The 20,809-nt window shown below is 43.6% G+C and overlaps 1 protein-coding gene across 2 annotated transcripts in view; it reads left to right on the forward strand.

The window, feature by feature from the left end:
* Nucleotides 1–20,809, forward strand: part of ARHGEF7 (Rho guanine nucleotide exchange factor 7) — a 142,802-nt gene that overhangs the window by 30,585 nt on the left and 91,408 nt on the right. For both annotated transcript variants that reach the window (XM_083168683.1, XM_083168684.1), the window contains exon 3: nucleotides 8,965–9,049. In XM_083168683.1, coding sequence (XP_083024809.1) covers nucleotides 8,965–9,049 — 85 coding nt within the window. The remainder of the gene's footprint in view (nucleotides 1–8,964; nucleotides 9,050–20,809) is intronic.

A 20,809-nucleotide genomic window follows, 5' to 3' on the forward strand; every position in this document is an offset into this window, starting at 1 on the left:
GGACCTGTCGGTGGTTCTTGAGGCCCTGTCTGAACCTCCGTTTGAGCCTTTGTCTTTGGTTGAGCTGAAATGGCTTACAGCTAAGGTGGTATTCTTGATGGCTATAGCCTTGGCTAGGAGGGTATCAGATTTGTAAGGTTTATCTTGTTGCTCCCCATTCTTGGTGTTCCATCAGTACAGGGCTGTCCTACGGACTAAATTGTCAAACTACCTAAGGTAGTCTCAAAATTTCATGTCAATCAGGAAATTGTGGTACCAGCCTTACAGTCCTCGACATTGTCCACCAAAGAGAAGTCTTTGCAAGTTGTACGGGCTCTTAACATTTATATACATCGTACTGAATCTATCAGATTCCTTGTTTGTGCTGTATGGGTTTCACAAAAGGGGATGGCTTGCTCACAAGCAGACTTTGGCTCGCTGGATTAGAATGGTCATTGGTCATGCATATAAGGAGGCTGATTTACCGTCACCTACTTCAATCTCCTCACCTTTGTGGGCTACACGTCGTGGCATTTCTGCTGTGCAGCTGTGCAAGGTGGCAACGTGGTCCTCGGTTCATATGTTTCTGAGGTTCTATCCCTTAGTTACTTCTGGAGAGAAAGAAGGAAAAAAAATGTATATTTCACACAGTGACTTTGTACTAAAAAGTACTAAACATACTGCTTAAAGTTGCACAGCCACCTGATTAGCACCTTCCCTTTCCTGTTACCTCCAGTGCTGCACCTTGCAGCTGTTTTCACTAAGGTTCTCCTCCTCTCAAAGGTTCGCCTCCTCTCAAATGAACAGAAGGGGTTTTGGGGTTCAATCGCACAAGGCCTTAATAGATGGAGTGTTGGTAGAAAAACTAGGCCCCCTGTGAGTATGGGTAGTGTGTTAGATACAGAGAGATACAGGGGTGTGCTACCACGGACAAATAAATCACAACAAGCTTTAGGACAGAGTAGGGTTTGTCACGTGTGTGGTAAAGAAAAATAACTGTTAACCTATTAAAAGGTATAGTTTATTGTGTATCTTAAAAACTGCGAACATGTAGTTTGTGATATTTCGCAGTCTTTAAGATAACCTAATAAAAGGTATATTTTATTGTGTAACAGTTCTTTTTCTTTACTGGTACACCACACACGTGACAAACGTGGAAGCTCTGTCCCAAAGCCTCCTCCTCTCAAATTGAAAACCAAGGTGTTGTGACACTGCAGACGACAGGAGGAGTGTGTGAGAGTCGGCTAACCATAAGATTTGGTAAACAACATTTTGGCTTTTAAAATCACCTCTCATCTCACTTTCACAGACTTTATTAATGTACGTAGTCAAGACTAGTTAAAAGCCTGTCAGAATGACAGATACCAGGGCTGGATTATAAGGGGAAGCAGTTGCTACTCACACAGGAGCTGCTGGTAGCCTGGGCTCTCATTCATAGCAGGTGTGCGTGTACAGTATGTGTTCAAAGGTGAGGAGCAGTGTACCTGTAATCAGGTGTTACTTTATTACCTTGACTCTTTTTGTGAGCATATGTTCACTAAAGAATTAAAATACCTTTATTAAGTTCGGTTGCTACCACAAGAATGTTGTGGCCATTGTTGTGGCAAATTAAAATTAACTTAAAATATGAAATTTTAAATAGCAGTTGTTGTTTTTTCAGTAATTCTGCCTGCATTCGCTAAAATCACAATTTTGAATTTATTTTTGTTGTTGGTTTTGGCTGACCTATACTTCCCCAGCCTTGCAGATATTCATATACCATGTACAAATACCAGTCTGTTTTCATTTGATCACACACCCCTTTTATAGTAATGACTACTAGACCTCTTTTACTCTCTTTTAACTCCAAACAAACCTTTCCATGCACATAATCGGCAGGCGCGCATGGTACCTGCTCCCACTGCTCTGCAGAGCAGAAGTTTTTGTGTCCACAGGAAAAAGGTAACTATGGGCAAGACGCCTCTCTACAATCGGAAAGCTATTTCAAACTAAATGAATGTCTTGCCCCGGGCACTAGAAACCCTAGTTTCGGCCCTGGCTTCTCTACCTCCTCTTAGTCAACCAGCCTCCCTCCCTGCTCTGATGGATTCTGGCCTTAAAGGCCCATACACGCTGGGCAATTTTGAGCTTGAAAGCTTTTACCGTATGAACTGGATTTCGCTCAAAAGCAACCCTGTGTGTATGTTCCGCCGCTGCTCATCTGCTGGTATTACCAGCCAAGTGGACGGCTTTCAGCCATCCACCCCCATGAAAATCAATTGGATGGGCGAATATCGCTCAGTTTGTATGCACCTTAACAGTCTGAAAAACTTTTATGTAAGACAAAATATGCCAAAACTATTAGGAGCGGTTCTATGTAATTTCACAAGTGCAATCTATTGGAGAACAGTCCTATAGCGACTTGGAGGGGGTCACATTATGGTTTTGATTTGGAATCATAAAAATGAATCAAGTTGAAACTGACCAGCTTAGAAGTAACAGAAGATATAAGGTTGACACATTTTCCTGGAAGTCTATAATGGGCCCATTCCATGTCAGTTCAACCAGGTGTGTCCACCACCCATCTCAGATTTTCACAAAAAAAAAATCTAGTTAAGAGTGTGTCAAAACAACTATTTCTGCCATATATCTCGACTGTCTAACAATTTATTAAAAATAAATTTTTCAATTTCTAAAATGATTTACTATATCACTGCTTCTTTATCCAGTTAATTAGAAGTATCATAGGTTTTAGGGAATCGCCCCAAAATTTGGACCCTAAGATTCGTTTTCCTCCTGATCCAAATCAAATTCCTTTTATCTGCCGTACATTTTGCTTTACGGACTACAAGAAAAGGATTTACCGGTAGGTACCCAAAATCCTATTTTTTCAGGTGCGTAACAAAAGGTATACATTACAACCACAAAAAACAATAATGAAGTTGATGTTTAATTACTGTTGTACCGCATACAAGAAACCATGACATTTTAAAACTTTATCATAACTTGAGTTGAGAATTACTTTATTTTTCCCTTTTGGAATCTGCTGTAATTTTCATTAAAGTACCAGCAGAAAGTGTATACTGCCTTCCAGTACTTCCTAGGATATTAGGCACTTCCGTTACACAGAGGATGTGACTAAAGGCCCATACACACTTGATTTTCAGCTGAAATCGCTCAGAACAGCCTAGTGTGTATGACGCAACGATGCCCGACTACCTATGATGCGCGCTCCCGCGTCATCGCTAGGAAAGACCACCGTCGGCTGGTTTTACCAGCATGCCAGCGATGATGAATGGTTTTTCATCCATCATCGCTGTATGTGTATGCAGCGCGGGCTGAAAGATTATACACTTTCAGCCTGCGGACCGCCCCGAAGCCTCCTCTTCTCCCTCCCCCTGCGCCATATTACTCATGCCGCCCGCACTTAAACACCGACCTGTCCGTTCTCCCGCCTGAGCACTATGCCTCTTTCGCCTTTATGCCCGCCCCCTCCTCCATACATACACACACAGGTACAGTATCCCGTATCCGAATCATTCCAAAGAAAGTGGTTTTTTTTTAACTATTTTAATTCTCCCCCCCCCCCCCCCCCATAACTCTTTTTTTAATACTTACAAAGTCCCTCTGCGTCCACAGCAGGCCTTCAGCATCCTCTCCTGCGTCTCCAGCGGTCCCAGGAGTGCATTGTGCGCGTGCACTTCGGTGCCGTCACCGCGCGCCTGGGAACTCGTGCAATGCACTCCTGGGACCGCTGGAGACAGTGCTGAAGGCCTGCCGTGGGAGCCGAAGGGGCCATCGGGGCACCACCAGGGGACAGGTAACTATGCCTAATAAATTGTAGCTACTGTTAATTTGATGTGAAACCTTTCAAAGACAAACTATGTCTGCTCCACTTCAGTAGGGAAAATCAATTCCCAATATCAACCCATAGAGGTGTTGTGGAAAACTGTATGATATATGAACTACTGTAACGGTCTGATTGAGTTCATATGAGTTCCTCTGATTTATGTGTGTGTCCCCGTGTCCGTCCCCACCCAGTAATCACTTTATATTACTCGCTAGAAAACTGCCATATTGACCAATGGCATATCATGCTGAATCAACAGATGTGCTCATTTTCTAAATTATACCCAACTTTATTGTATGCTAATTGCATCCATAGCACTCTGGCACTGGTATCTGATATAGACATACATTTCTTTTTATTGTTTTTCAAATGCTTTTAATAGTTTAAAACAAAATGCAATCATAATTAGGAATAGTTACAGTATATGGCACATTTTTGTGGCCCTGTGTTAGTAGGCTCCATAGCCGGTAAGGCAATTTCTCATGAATGTTTCAAGATGTCTTTTGCTACAGGATTTTCTTTTGCCTCAAAAGACTCATTATTGAAATTCGACCACAGCAATTTGTACAAAGCTGACCTATCTGATTTCAGTAACAATGTGAATACCAAAATAAAACCTGCACTACTTCTAAAGGTCCCCATGCACATGTGCGTCTTCTCCAAGGGGAGAAGTCGCATGCGAACCGCCCAGCAGCTTCCTGAGGGGCAGGATGGCATATGATAGATCTATGTTGTCTTTTTGCATACAATGTATTGTATGAGGTCCCAGTAAGTTCTTCAGGATCTCACAAATCCTATATGCAGCCCTTGCGATTTCTGGCTCCAATCTGATGTGCACAGGACCATGCATCGGATCAGAATCTGAGACAAAACACATACGATTTGCCACTTTTTCATCCAATTTCTTGTCCCAATCTGTCAGAATCGGATGAAAGTGCCCAAATCCCACTAGTGTGTGGCCATCCTAACCCTTTGAGTGCCAAAATAGTTGTGAAAATTTGCCAAGTAAACCTTTTTATTTATCATAATGACCTGTAATGTTTACCTTTTTTTCTATATAGGAAATATAATCTTTTTTACACAATACAGGTTGAGTATCCCGTATCCGAGTATCCGTTATCCGAATTATTCCGAAAACCATACATTCCAGAAAGTGAAAAAAAAAAATTTTTGGGCTAAAAACTCACTGGGGACATTTGTAACAGCATCACTGAGGACATGACATGTAACTGGCACTATATATGTACAAGAAAATGATTGCTTGGCATTCAAATTCAATATCTGAGATAGTACACAAATTTTGTTTCATGTTTTAAATCCTTGTTTTTTGAACAAATAAAATATATTTGTGTGTATTTTATGTGGTAATAAAATATATTTGTGTGTATTTTATGTGTTTATACAGCATACATGCAAGGTACTTCAAAATACATCATTGAAATATTAAAATATTCCGAAATACGGAATAATCCGTTATCCAAAATTCTCCTGGTCCCGAGCATTTTGGATACGGGATACTCAACCTGTATTTTTTGAACATCTCAGATGTTGGCACTCAAAGGGTTAAGATAAATAAAACCTCTCGCATCTGCTCATTTTGTTGTCTAAAATAAGATGACGTTTAGCCGAGTAGCTGTATAAAATTAGAATAAAAAGTGAGTGTGTATATAAACGCATATAACAGATAAGATGTAAATAAGAACCTTTCAGGTCAGAAGAACTTGTTTTGATGACAAGCGTGCTTACCCGCCGATATGTGATCCCATGTATATGTTGTCTTAGCAAAGTTTGATTACAAATAAAAACAGTGGCAGTACCCTCCAGTCAACATCCTTTCCATATGTTTGTGTTATTCCATATCTGTTCCTGTCATTGTGTTATGAATGAATTGTAGTAATATCTCTCATTCCTGAGCAGGTTCTCACACTCCTGCAGTCCTCTTACTACTCTGTTTTTCTGTACTATTACATTGTTTTCTATTCTTTCTGAAAGGAAATGGAAACTAGGTAAAGGAGAGAAGCCATGCACCACAATATCTATGTATTACTAATACCCCTTTTACAACAAAATCCCTGGTGGGACCCTGGTCTTTGAACACGGGAGTTTCCAGGGTTGGACCCAGCTTCATACCCCATTTACACAGCACTTCAACCTGGGTCTGTCCTGGGTCTGCACCATTACACTGAACCTGGATCAGCCCTGCTTTTCCTTATGGATGACATAAAAAATGTCACTTTTAGGACTGATAAACTGCCATCCAACCTTCCCTCAATGATTTTTAATACAAATTAAAAGACACATGAAAAGTTAGCATTGAAAAATGTTGGTTGGTTTATTTTACGAAATATTTTTTCAAAAAGTTATATTCCGTGCTCAAGCACACATATACCACTTTTACACCAGAATGCCGGGTAGGACCCGGGAAATTGCCAGGGCATGCCCTGCCTCAGACCCCATTTACACTGCACTTCAATCTGGGTTATTCCCGTGTAATGCCCTTTTACACTGAAAACGGATCAGCCCTGTCTTTCCTTGCTGGTGTCATTAAAAACTGACCTTTTGGGCTGTTTGAGATGAGGTCTGAGGTCACAAGAAATGGAAAATGGAGGGAGTGGGGTCTGCCAAATAGTCAGGCTGAGGGTGATGGATGCTGTGGGACACACTATGTGACAGCGAGCGTGTGTTGCTGCAGATGAGGCTGTAAACTCACTGGGGAGAGTGCTTCCATCACAGACTGTTGCTGTAGTGTATGGTACAGGCTGCACACAGCGTGGTAACGCTGCTTCTGCTGCGATGCTCCATGCGCTGTCATGTGCCCTGTGCGGATCTCCGGCAGATTAAATCATCTGCCAGAGCCGCAGAAGCACCAATCAGCTCTTTCCGGCCTCCCCGCCAAATAACCCGGATTTAGACCATTTACACCACCCTGAGCCCCGTGTCTGACCCTTAACATTTGCCGGGTCAGATTCCCGATGAACAGTATCCGTGCTATAGCGGCAATATCCCGGGGCCAACCTCTGGTGTAAAAGGGGTATTAGCGGTATAAAAGTGCAGCATCTCCCATGTGCTCCCCCCAGTCCCCTTCCCCTGCAGCAGCAGACCGAATCTCCCATGTGCTCCCCTGGTCAGTTGGTCGACCTAAAGATGGTAGACGTCATTAAGTCGACACCACTATGTCGACATACTGCAAGGTCCACAGGGGTCTAGGTCGACATGGGACAAGGTCAACAGGTCATTAGGTCGACATGGTCTAGGTCGACAGTCAAAAGGTCGACATGGGTTTCTTCACAGTTTATTGAGTCAACATGTGCCGACAGGCAGTATTTCATGCCCTAATATCCACTAGGACAGTGATGGCTAACCTTGACACTCCAGCTGTTGTTGAACTACACATCCCAGCATGCCCTGCTACAGTTTCACTATTTGGCCATGCTAAAACTGATGCAGGGCATGCTGGGATGTGTAGTTCAACAACTTCTGGAGTGTCAAGGTTAGCCATCACTGCACTAGGGCATGGTGGGAGAATAAAATAGTGTGCCGAGTGCATGGACACTTAAAACTGTGTCCATGTTGACATTTGGGTAAAAAAACAAAACAGCCAAAAACCCCATGTTAACCTTTTGACTGTCGACCTAATGCTTGTGTCAACCTTGTCCCAGCTAGACCCCTGTCGACCTAATGACTGTCGACAATCTTTAGGTCGACCATACAATCCATACCCCTCCCCCCCAACCCCCCCCCCCCCCCCAAAATAAATAAATAGAACATAAATGACTTCTGTAGGTAGGGTATATATCCCTAAAAAATTTGATTTACTGGAGTGGGAGGTACATCACACACCCTCCTCCTTTAAACTCTTGGTCCCCCAACTGCCTGACCGTGCTCATTCCTAGTGCCAGATAGGGTTGTGGCAGGTCCACCTGTGGAGTGCCAGGTAGCAGCCTGTGTGCACTGGCCGCTGTCTTTTGCTGCTGCAATGCACTGTGGAACGCATAGCACTGACTTACGGAAAGGCGTCCCGTGCTTCTGATATCCTTTCAGCACTACCTGGATGTCCCAACCTGGCTTGGGACCATTTACACCGCTCACGACCCAGGCCTGACCAGTGTTCCACCCTGGTCAGAACCTGGGTAGGAGTCCAGTGTCAATGGACCTGGGTTGGTCCCTTTTACACCAACACTGACCTGGGTCCGACCTGGGTTTTTCATTGGTGTAAAAGGGGTATAATTTGTCTACCTCTTCCCACAGAGGCCAGTTCCCACATGCTGGATCCCAGTGCTTCCACCAATCACATTGTTCTCGGGCAATACATTTCTGCATGTATGTCACAGTGATGGGTAGTCTAGAAAAATCTGAAACATCCTGTTCATTTTATTGCTGGATGACATTTGGTGAATAGCATCTTATCTAAGAAAATCTCCAAAGGTTTAATAAAATTTGTTTTCTTGTATACATGTTTGTTAAATTCTCATACTCTGTTCTAGCATTTAAGATTTATATCCTGTTTTGGTAACATGTTTAACCTTTGAGTGCGAACATCTCTGTGAGAGATGTGCAAAATATCTGCTAAAAATTCCTGTTGTTCACATTTGTTATATAAATTCAAATAAAAAAATGGTTTGTAAAAAAATAAATAAAAAAAAAAAGATTATATTTCCTATATAAGGTAAACATTACAGGTCATTATGAAAAATAAAAATGTTTGCTTGGCAATTTTCACACCTATTTTGACAAATTCACTTGGCACTCAAAGGGTTAATTATATCCAATATTTTTTTATTTTATTTTTTTATTTGTGTTTGCGGCATCTGAAGCTCTAGTCTAGTACTTTATTTTTTTAACAGAGGAACAAAAAACATTATTGTGACGTTATGTAATTCTAGTGTTTCATGCATTATATATTTTTTTCATTGTTCATAACTAAAGAAGATAAGTGACAACCATTCCTTAAATGTTTCCTACCAGTGATTTTTTTTTTATGCACCTTTTTGGTTTTAATTGAAGTTTTCTCCTTTTTTAGTTTTTTAAAGAAACCTTTAAATTGTCAACTTTATATTAGTAGGAGAGATGTAGAGTCTCTGTGAGTGAAGTGCATAAGCCCCAGAACCCCAGGTACAGGCAGATTGTTATTCTACATGTATTTTTTTGTTTTTCAGACATTTGAGGCCAATGACCTGTATCAAGGCCAGAACTTCAACAAGGTGCTGAATTCCCTAGTCCTTCTGAATAAAGTCACAGCAGGTATGTGTGAGCTGGCAGACAGGGCTTATTGCAGGCACTTGTATATTGGCCTACTATGGAGCAATAAATTGCATTAGTAATTGTTACTTTCCAGATATCTATATATTAATAGCATAAGGGCAATTTTTTTTGAGGGACTTATTTCTATGATGCTGTTTCCTGAGCAGAGCACCTCCTATACCAAATGAAGGCTATTATTGTTTAGATGTGCATAATTAAATTGGCGTTGTAGTTGATTGCTTCTTTCAAAGTAATGTGGCAAAATGTCTGCCAGCCAATCACAATGCATTACCATTTAGCTCTAAAACGTGACAGTTGGCCTGTGCACCTGCTGGGAGGTCTGGAGACCTGCTGGGAGGTCTGGAAACTGTGACAGTTATGTGCAGCTACCCACTTAGCAGGGATACTATGGGGTATAATCTCCTAAAGGGGGGTGAAAAAGGATAAAATGTTCTGCCCCGCAAACCCCTGCAGCCATGCACATCAGCTAGTTGCATTTAATATTGGTGGCAATGGAATTCTTTTTTCATTTTATATATAAGTGAGCACTTGTTTACTGTAGTCCTGATGATTTTATCGGTATCTTTTGTGAAAGCATTGATTGGTCAATCAGACTGATGCACCTGTTTATGTAGCCGATTTCTTAGCAAAATAAATACGTTTACAAATATTGACAGCTTTAACCGCAAAAAAATGTAACTTAACAAAACATTATTTGACTGATTTGAAAGCGCGTATGACTAAAAGGAGAAATGTGAATATTGTACACATGCTACATCTAATGCTGTGTACACACGGTACAATCCAGCATGAGATTTTGACTACATAGTCAAAATCGCATGCAGATCGTATGCAGATCGCACAGGTTTTTTACATTGCGATCCCGATGCGCGCTCCCGTGACAGCACAAATCGAAACCCAGATAGACAGGGCAGCAATGACTATATAGTGCAAATCGAATTTAGATATTATGAATTGTATATAAAAAGTACAGAGTTAGCAAAGATTGTATAGCAGTCGAATCTTAAGTCGCATAGCAAGGGAATCTCTCACCGTGTGTACACACCATAACTTTTATTTCATGTATGAACTTGGACTTTTATTTGCATTTGAACACTTGTTTATGCACTGTTTATGACCTGGTACTCAAAAAGCAACAAACTGAGTGTATTAAGCATCTTGAGTCTACAGTTGATGGAGAATATTCTGTGGTAATCAGAGATAATTTATGTATAGAGAAACTGAGATCACCAATTGAGTTGTGCAAATCAGCAAAGTGAGTTTTAAGTAGAGTTATGATTTGAAAAGATAATTTTTCTGCAATCATCATTTCTAGTTATCTTTTCTATAATAATAAATGTCTGCATGTGTGGTTACATCTAATGTACACAGTAAAACTTTCAGGTTTACCATATAATGCTATATAAGCATTACAGGTAGCATTGGTACACCCTCATTTAGAGTACTGTGTTCAGTTCTGGAGGCCATGGGGGAGATTCTCTAAGAATCTCCGCCGCCCATCGCATATTTAATTATCGCATATGCTGTAACATATGCGATAATTAAGGCAAAGGACAGCGCTTGCGTTAAGAGCTGTCCTTTGCGGTGAGAGTCGCCGTGTCCCAGCAGGTCCCGGCGGCTCTCCCCTCCCTCCCACACCCGGCGCTGCTGCTGCGCCGGGCTCTCCTCCTCCCTGCACCCGGAAGAGGATCAGTGCAGGGAGGAGGTCACAGGTCAGGGCAGCACGGCGCTGTGCTGCCCGGACACAGGTGAGGGGGGAGGGGGTGATGCAGGGCAGCGGGGGGTCGGCGCGGGGCGGCGGAGGGTTGCGATAGAAGCCCATTGGCTTCTATGGGGCATCGCCAGATTTTTCTAGCGATGCCCCCCGCCGCGGTAACCCGGCGGGGGATGCTTACAGCATCCCAAAATGCGGTAAAAACCCCGATAACGGGTTTTTACCGCATTTTTAGCTTAGAGAATCTCCCCCCATATCTCCAGAAGGATATAAATACATTAGAGACTGTACAAAAAAGGGCAACTAAAATGGTGCATGGCCTACATCACAAAACGTACCAGGAAAGACTAAAAGCAGCAGAACCAGAGAATATGCACTGAAACTAGAGGGAGGAAGTTTCCGGTGAAATTTGTGGAAAAATTACTTCACAGAAAGAGTAGTAGATAAGTGGAATAGCCCCCCATCAGAGCTGGTAGAGGCAAATACAGTATATCAATTTAAACATGCTTGGGATAGCTATATTGATATCCTTACAAAGAAATAAGTAGCAAATATAGTTTGAGGTAACATGTTTAATAAAGGGGCAGACTAGATGGGCCAAGTGGTTCTTATCTGCTGTCAAATTCTATGTTTCTTTGTAAACTGTTACTAACCTGTTGCCCAATTTATTTATAACCAGTAGGAAACAAGGATTGTACCTATTTTTGCTCTCCATTGTAAGTGCCTCTGCCTTAGGCATTGTAGTCCTACAGCTGCTTCCTCTTTGAACAGGAGGTTCTTGTCAGTAGCATTAAACATAGGAGTACACAAGCCCGGATCCGACATCCTGTTTATCTCCATCCCAAGAGAAAATGACCTATCTTTTTGAAACACGTACAAGTTTGACTTGATGGTCTTACTCCACTGGCTGATACAGTTGGCTAACTTTGCCACTCCTGGGTAGGACTCCATTTCCGTGACCTATTAATGATTACTCTATCTGCATCTCTGCCACCACCTTACTTTTACACCGGTGCCTAGCTTTGCTACTTCCGCCAGACTCTTACACCTGTACCTGGAATAATTAACTTATGGGTATTGGTGGTCCCGCTGTTGCCACATGTTCTTGTTGGTTTTAGCTAATTTCCCACCGGCCATTCACAATGGGCCTGTGCTGTGCTTAGTAGTGAGCAGAAGCCTTGAGCTTCTGTCCTTATTAGCATCCCAGGTGTATAAAAAAACAAACCGAACACCGTTCCTACGGACTGGACAAACAAACGTATGTTTACATTCGCTGCTCCTCCCCCGAACTGGGTGATTGGCGCATGAGGCCTCTAAGTATAATTTCACAGGTACCGATTGAATAATCGACTGTAGAAGTGGACAGGCCAACGATGGAATCCATAGGTAAGTATAGTATGAATGATTGTAGAATCTATTAAAGTTTTATTTCTCTATGTGTGTGTGTGTTTTATTTAACTATTTTTTTGCTGTTGAACTACTAGAACCAACTGGCCCTTTAATACCTGACATGCTGGGACTTGTGGTTCCCCAAGTCCCTACATGTGGGGCAGGCTTGCTGGGACTTGAAGTTCGACAGAAAAACACAATTATTTTATATATGTTTTTTTTACACACGGCCGGGTAGTACATTTGGAATCACCATTCGAATGAATGGTGATTTGATATTCTTTAATGGCATATGCATTAGTATTCCAGAATACGAATAGGTTGGTCAATATAATACGAATGCCCATATATTGGCCTTTGTAAATTCAGAAAATATGAATTTATGCCCATATACAGGTACGAATGGCTATGAATATGGGCATTCGTAGCCATTCATCCTTTATAATTTATACATGTTGGGGGAAATTTACAATCAATTATAAAATGTAATAATCGTCCATCTAGTAAATAACCACAGGGTAATAATAGATTGAATAAATTCTGGAAACATAAATACCTTATAATGACAACAATGTCCTGAGTGTTTTAGCAATTATTTTTAGCAGTTTGCATTCAGTGTCCTCCAGCTGCCTGTTGGCAATAGAATTCCTGTAGTAATTTGAAATGCAATGCAACTGGCCCAGGACCTGCTTAGAGCACAGGTTCTCAAACTCTGTCCTCAGGATCTCAAACGGATCACATTATCCAGATGACTTAGCAGGTGTACTTATTACTCGCTGACTATCTGCAAAAGAGCTGCAGGGGTAGATTGGACTGCGGACCAAGGGCCTGATTCACAGTTCATCGTGGTTTTGTGAATTTTCAATCTTTTTTGATTACGGAATGAATGCACATGTGTAGGAATCATAGCGCACATGCGTGAGACAAAACAGCAACCGAAATAGTGAAAATATCTTATTCAATTTAACAGGAAGTTTGCGTTTGGCAGAAGTAACGTCCATTTTCAGGGAATGCTCAAAAATACGCAGGTCTGCCCGGGTGTTTTAACAGAGGGTGTCTGACATCAGCTTGTATCTGATGCAGTGTTGTGGAAGGGTCAGACTTAAGGCCCCATACACTATGCGATTTGGGCACGATTTTAACCGATTCGGATGAATCGGGCCGTGAAATCGGCCCAAATCGCACTTGCAGACACCCCGTCCGATCCGATGCGCGGTCCCGTGCGCATCGGATTGGGGTCCGGAGGTCGGACTGGCTGCACATAAGATTTGCTAAATCTTATGTGCAGCCCAGCCCCGGAGCCGTGCGGGGGATGACAGCGGGCGGGGGATGCCGGCTATAGAGAGCCGAGCAGGGGGAGGTTGCATAGGGAGCCGGGCAGGAAGAGGGTGACAGCGGGAGCAGTGCGCTGGGCAGGGAGGAACACACTAACTTGAAAAAAAAAAAAAGCCCATACAGATGACTAGCAAGCCATTGATTGGCTGAGACCTCTGGTCTCAGCCAATCAATGGCTTGCTAGTCATTCTGTATGGGCTTTTTTTTTCCACGTTATCTGTGTTCCTCCCGGCTCCCGCCACTGCCCGGCAGCCAGCGCCATCCTCCCTGCCCAGCGCGCTGCTCCCGCTGTCACCTTCCTCCTGCCCGGCTCCCTATGCAACCTCCCCCTGCTCGGCTCTCTATAGCCGGCATCCCCCGCCCGCTGATGACCCCCCCCCCCCCCCCCGCACGGCTCCCTCCTCCTGCAGCTCCCCGGGGACCGCATATGATAAATCCATGCGATTTATCATATGCAAACCTTGGCACATCAAGTGCCTAATCGTGTGTCCCCCTCCCGGGGAGCTGCAGGGTGAAATCAGGTCCGACTTGTCCTTAGGACAAGTCGGACTAATGTATGGGGGCCTTTACATTTGCGAAGGCTGGGAAAGCTGCTCGCTGGTGAGTGACTTGTATATGTATGTGCGACAGACTACCGGATAGCAATATTTCACTCACATAAGTCACTCACAGATTTACACAGTGAGGGTTTCACTGTGTCTGGATGGCAGCTAACCCCTGGAGTCTTTTGCAAATTTGTAGATGAGCGATCAGGTCTGAATTAGGCCCCAAGTTTGCAAACCCATGTGCTAGAGTGATTTCCATGGGGTAAGTAGCACACCATTTGGAGGTTGGAGTAATCTGAATATGCAGCTCCACCTCACAGAAAAGGGTTTTGATGCAGTTGGTCTCCAAACACCAGAGGCAAGACAATGTTTTGAGTGCTCCAATGAAATATTGTTAAAATACAGTTTAATTCTTGATGAAGAAAGTTTGCAGCATATATATGTTTTTGGAAGTACCATGGTACGGATCAGCTGCATTGGATTAAAGAGCGATAAAATAAAATACATTGTTTTAATTATATGTAACTATTTCAGCCCCACAGTTGCTGGATTCAATTTTTTAAAACATCTTTTTTACATTTTTGTGCACTCCTTGGTGCACTGCGTCAGGAATCAATTTTCTGCAATGGCCCCAAGCATAGCCTGTTGGGTGTCATGGTTACCATATTAACACGACCTGTGCTCACCTTTTTTTTTATTTTTTATAATTCTATGTTGGAAGAGTGAGTTTCACCCTTGGCATAGAGCTGTTAAGTTGGCCAAACATCCGAACAACCTGCATACAACAAGATTGTTAGAGTGGTCGAACGAGTGATCATAAGTGGTTTAAAAGCACACACATGATCTGCTTGCGACCACAAGCAAAGGCGACTGATCATATGTGCAGCACATATGATCAGTGGAGTGACCTCTTGACCCGCAGTACTGCGCAGGTCTGTATTCCTCATAATATGCACACAATTGCTCACACAACCCGTCGGAAATGTTTGATCGGGCCTAAGATTTTCAGGTGTATGGCCAGCTTAATCCTACAGAGCAGATCTTCAAATAGTGTGTTGATATAACAAAGTGGTGGTCCTCGACCTCCTCCCATCTTCTAACAAAACCAAAAGAGTCAACCATTCCAAACAGCATTGCACTGAGATAACAATATTAGCATAGAAATGGAAACTGGTCAGCATAGACAGATACATGTTGGCAGAGTATTTGATGTCATTATTGAGTAGGTAACCTATATTTAGCACAGTCACACAGGATGGAATAATACCTCGGTATTCTAATCATTCAATACATGAGGATATAATAAAATCGTGCTCGACAAACCCCGGTCGCAACAGCGACCAGAATTTCCTGTCTGGCGACCAGATCCTGTGTGGTCTGCCCCTGTGTGTCAGGAGATACAATGTCCCGCAATACAGTGTCCCAGCTCATGACTAAGGGGGTCACATCGCCGCGGATATCAGTGTGACCCTCCTCGCAGCATATCTTGGAGTTCTGGGCCTCCCAGCCCCCCCTGCGCGCGGCATAGCAGAGACTGGAGCCTCCTGAGTGGCATTCTACTCCGTTATGAGCTGCAAAAAGCCGCCGCCCTGCTCCGTTCTTGCCCATTGTCCCGGGCAGTTGGTGAGACAGCACCCTGCTAAATGTAAGTGCAGTGGCTCCCCTGCCCCTAGCTCTGTACACCTGGCAGTAAGCCGCGGCCTCACTTATGGGAAGCCACGGCTCTAGTCTGCCATAAATCCAACCACCCTTCTGCAGTGCTTTGTTCCTCCTCCCCCGTCGACCCCCTCAGAGCAGCAGTTTTCTAGGGAACCCTGCACATTAATATAATTAATACTGGATGTGGTGGCCTATCATTTTATGTATATAACTATAAATGTGGTGTGGCAGTCAAAAAAAGAAATTATTATGCAGTGAAAAGATATATATGGTGCATTTCTACAATAAAGTCAGTAACTGGATAATGTCAACTAAATTTCAGTTGACATTATCCAGTTACTGGCTTCATTCTAAAAATGCAGTATATATTTCTCTTCTTTGCAGCATACACCCCTTGTCCAAGTTTTCAGTAATTTTATATTGGTACTCCCTCATATTTGCGGCCGCCTCCTGTGCCAGTTATGGATTTTCACCGTGCCACTACCCTGGGTCCACGCCACCATCTATTACCTTTAAGTAAAGTTGTGACAAGCGGAGTACAGCTAGCCACCGAGCCTGAAGCGTGGCGAGCGGACGGTGATACTTACGTAAGTCCCATAGCGTAAGCAGTGGCCGCAAAGATGAGGAAGTACCTTTTTTTATTTTTTGAGGGAGATTTTTTTATTTTGTCTGGCTCCTAGATTTTAGAAAAATTTGTCAAGCCCTGTAATAAAATTAGGGGAAGAAATGTCCAATGTGATGCACAGGGTAAACAATAGTATACTGTAGGTTTAAAAATGGACAGTGTGAAAAAGGTTAGAAAAGTGTAATTAAATATGTTGTTTGTTCTGCCTCCAATCAATTTCTTAATATATATCACATGTTGAGTGTATTCTAAATATTACTGTACACAGAATATCCTATATTAATAGGCTTATAGGTGGGAGTTCACCTGCTGGGACATCACGCTATCAAAATATGCGCCAAAATTCAATATCAACGTATTTAGTTGGTATTCTGTAATCAGTATGTTTTCAAAGAACTCCTATTCTTTTAATAGATAACACCATCCTGATATATTGCGGTAACAATTTCAATAATAATAGACACAGTTTTATCACTGTGATATTAGAGGCTTTTTATATCCAGTGTGATGTCATTTTTTAAGTACTTCAAAGGAGGGCGTTGATGTCTATACAAATGAGAGGGCTGGGGAATGCTTGCAGTGCAGAAATCATGGCCGATAGAGCACATCACAGCACAGTCCTGAATTCAACTCCATGATTTCTTCATCACTCCAGTTTGAAGTGGCTGTACAGTACACTATAGTAGGTAGAAAGTGCAGTACAGTTTACTTCTTGCTGCCAAATATTAGCTGTTATGCTTGTCCTCATTGTACAGTACAGAAAAGTATTGTATGCTCTGCAAGCCTCAGCTGACTGGTTTCAGTTTCCAATCAGCACTTTTGTGTAATAGCACGGCACCCATTATGTAGTTAGTGTAGCGTCCCTGTCAGAATTAGTGTAGTGTTCGGGCGGCCTACGTAGTTAGCGTAGTCAGTCAGAAGTAGCGTAGTGTTCCCGCGGCCAGCGTAGTCAGTCAGCGTTACGCAGTTAGCGTAGTCAGTCAGAGGTGAAGTGACTGCGACTGCATATTATTTCTGACGCTCGTATAAGCTCCTTGTCAATTAGGAATGGCTGCAGAACCTCTCACGATGTTTAAACTGCCGCAGACAGTGGAGGAGTCAGTGGCATTTCTCCAACAGCACCATTTGCTGCCACTGACACAAACCTGTCTTAATGGCCACCCAATGCGCTTGAGTATGAAGGAGTTAATGTGGTGCTGCCACATTAATATGTGCCGAAAGAAGGTCAGTTTCCGTGCGGCACATTGGTTTCCGGGATGTCGTATCCCATTTCTTACCCTCATTTGTTTTATATTTTCATGGGCAGAGGAGCTCACCCGTGAGTGTTTTGTAACGCCTGTGGATGACTTAACGCCACCACACTGATGGCCGCCATCAACAAATATATAGAACTGGGGACGACTATATATTCTGATTTCTGGCGTGCATATAACACTCAACAGCTGGAGCAGGCAGGGTACCACCATGCATGGGTAAATCACCGGTATAATTTTGTTGTATAATTTTATTCATACCCAAATATTGAACACCTTTGGGGATCTTGTAAGTGGCGTAACAAAAGGCAAAGGGGCACTGCGCGCAAAAATCTGGACTCTTCAGGAATTTATTTGGCAAAAAACTGTTGGCGCAGAAAACGCTTTCCAGCGGATTCTATATGCCCTAACTCTGCTCCCAAAGGCTGATGAAGCAGACGACACAGATGCAGACAATACTGTGTCAACTTCAGCTGCAGTTTCCGTGAATGCAGAAACTGAGGAATAACTGTTTTATTATTTTCTTTGTCTTATTATTTCATATTATTGTACTTTAAGTGTTTTTTCTTCTTTATTATTCACTAAAATCCAGTTATCAGTTATCACATGTCGTCATTACGGTCTCAGATGTATGATATGGCAGGTGTGAATGTGTTCCTGAAACACCCCCACTATCCATGCCAGCCCGAAGCGTGGCGAGCGCATGCGTTACGCATCCCCCCGACCTGTTCATACCCCCACTATCCACGTCGGCGTGGAGTCGATTTTATAAAGTGTGGCGAGCACAGCGAGGGGACGCGGATTTCTTTACATGTATTCCGCGTCCCCGAGGCTCGCCACGGTTCGGGCTCGGTGGCTCGTTGCGCTCACCACACTTTATAAGATCAACTCCACGCCGAGGTGGATAGTGGGGGTATGAACAGGTTGGGGGGACACGTAACTTGTCCCCGTAAGGGGCTCGCCACGCTTCGGGCTAGCGTGGCTAGTGGGGGGTTTGAAAAGGAGGCATTTGTCAGTATGTAACATGGAGCATTATTGTGTATAAGAAACACTTGCACCTGCATCCCCCTTTTGTGCATGAGACGCACGTGCTACGAACCCCCTAACCCCGTCTCCCTGAATCGGACAAGGGCAGGGTTGCCGTACCCTGCCGCAATATTTACTGAGACGCAGGAGCTTCTGAGATGCACCTGCGTCTCAGACAGATGGAGCGCCTCTCGTCTGGCGCCCGCATGCTCCCCTCTCCGCCGGCATCCGCCAGTGCAGGGGATCTGGCAGTTACCCTCGCTGTGTGAGAGGCGCTCACTAGGCTTGCCATGGATGCCAGGGACAGAGCCGGGCTACTAACTACGCTAGGCAGCCGTTGGGCTGTCACTACGCTAGGCAGCCGTTGGGCTGCCGCGGAATGAGTACGCGAGGCAGCCATTGGGCTATGCTGACACTACGCTAGGCAGCCATTGGGCTATGCTGACACTACGCTAGGCAGCCATTGGGCTACGCTGACAGCAAAGCTTTAAGCCTGCACTGACAGCGTAGCTTAGCCTGCGCTGACAGCGTAGCATAGCTGGGCGCCGTGCTATTACACAATTACCCTTTTTACTCAGAGCTAGGAAATAACCCAGGTCTGCAATTTAAAATGCACAATAACCCATGTCTGACCCCTGTATAACCCTTCTTTTTTCCTGGGTTGAAATACTGGTTATTCAACCCTGGTTATTGACTGTGATGCTTTCGCATTACACATCTACCTGGGTCGACAGCAATAATTTGAGTCCGACCCGGGTTATTTGTGCAACGTGAATGGGGTATCTGGTGTGTTTGATTTGGTCAGTCTGAAGTTTAAATTCAATGGGCGAGATTCACCAAACTAAAAATGCGGTAAAAACCCAGTTTTTTGGGGGGTTTTTCCGCATTTTCATATGCAGCAAAGCCCCACTGCTGGGGCTTCGCTGCGGGGGGTTACGCCAGTTCTATATGGCGTAACCCCATGGAAGCCTATGGGCTACCCTTCGCGTCCCCCGCTGCCCCGCCGATCCGCGACGCACCACCCTCACCTGTGTCCGGGCAGCCTCCTGCTGTGCTGCCCGGACCAGTGACCTCCTCCTCCCTGCACCTCTTCCGAGTGCTGGGAGGAGGAAACGGAGCCCTTAAAGCCGGGTAAGGGTGCAGGCAGGGAGGGGGGAACCCGCTGCATATCGCCGGCCATCGCCTTTGAGTTAATAATCGCATATGTTAGTGCATATGCGATTATTAACAATGCGAATACCGGCGATGTACAGCGGGGGTTATTAGTGAATCCCGCCCAGTAACTTAAATGTTAAATCACATGTTAAGGTGCCCATACACCATTTGGGCTCATTTTACCTGATCCCTGATTTATCAAATTTAAAAAATTGACATGTCAATTGCTTTATTGTATAGGAGCTGCGAGGGAAATCCTTTGGAGAAGTCAGTCTGACAGAGTAGGTTATGCTATACACAGCAAGACAAACGCAGCATTTTGCTTAGCATTTCGCTTAGGGAAGCAACATTCGACATTTCTTTTTCTTCTCCTAGTATTAGTTTTTTGACCAAATGGTCCACAAATCTCTTATTTTTGTGCTCAATATGGTAAACAGTATTAAATGTTATTAGGGAATTATCAGGTGAAAACTTGGACTTGCATTAAAGGCAGACAGATGATTGCAGTCTGACATTGGCAAGACCCATTAATTATGCTGCTATAAGATCTGCTCAGACTGAATTTATTTATAGTATGCTCTGTTTAATGCTGACGTGTTGAAGCTGGAAAATGGGCATGTAAAAATTTGAGTGGGGGCTGTGTCAGGGCATCTCCAAACAGCAGGTCTCATGTAGTGTTCAGTTTGTAGTTAAAATTTACCATAAGTGGTCTAAGGAGGGAAAACCTATAGCGCAAATTATTAAAAAAAAAGTTAATTCTAGATAACCAAGAAAGATGATGGAACCCCTGTCCATCACAGAAAGTGCCTCCAATGAGAAAGTGAGCATCTGACTTGGACCACAGCACATTGGTAGAAGGTGGCATGGTCTGATAAATCATATTTTCTTTTACTTCAAGTGGCTGGCCAGGTTCTTCCGCACTCATTACCTGTGAAGAAGTCAGCTTAGGTAGTGTTGTGATTTGGGCAATATTTTGCTAGGAATCCTTGGGTCTTTACATTTATGTGGATGTTACTTTGACATACAATGCTCCTTCAT

Source organism: Crinia signifera, chromosome 2 (assembly GCF_055691185.1).
Source record: "Crinia signifera chromosome 2, ASM5569118v1, whole genome shotgun sequence".
In the NCBI taxonomy this organism is placed as follows: Eukaryota; Metazoa; Chordata; class Amphibia; order Anura; family Myobatrachidae; genus Crinia; species Crinia signifera.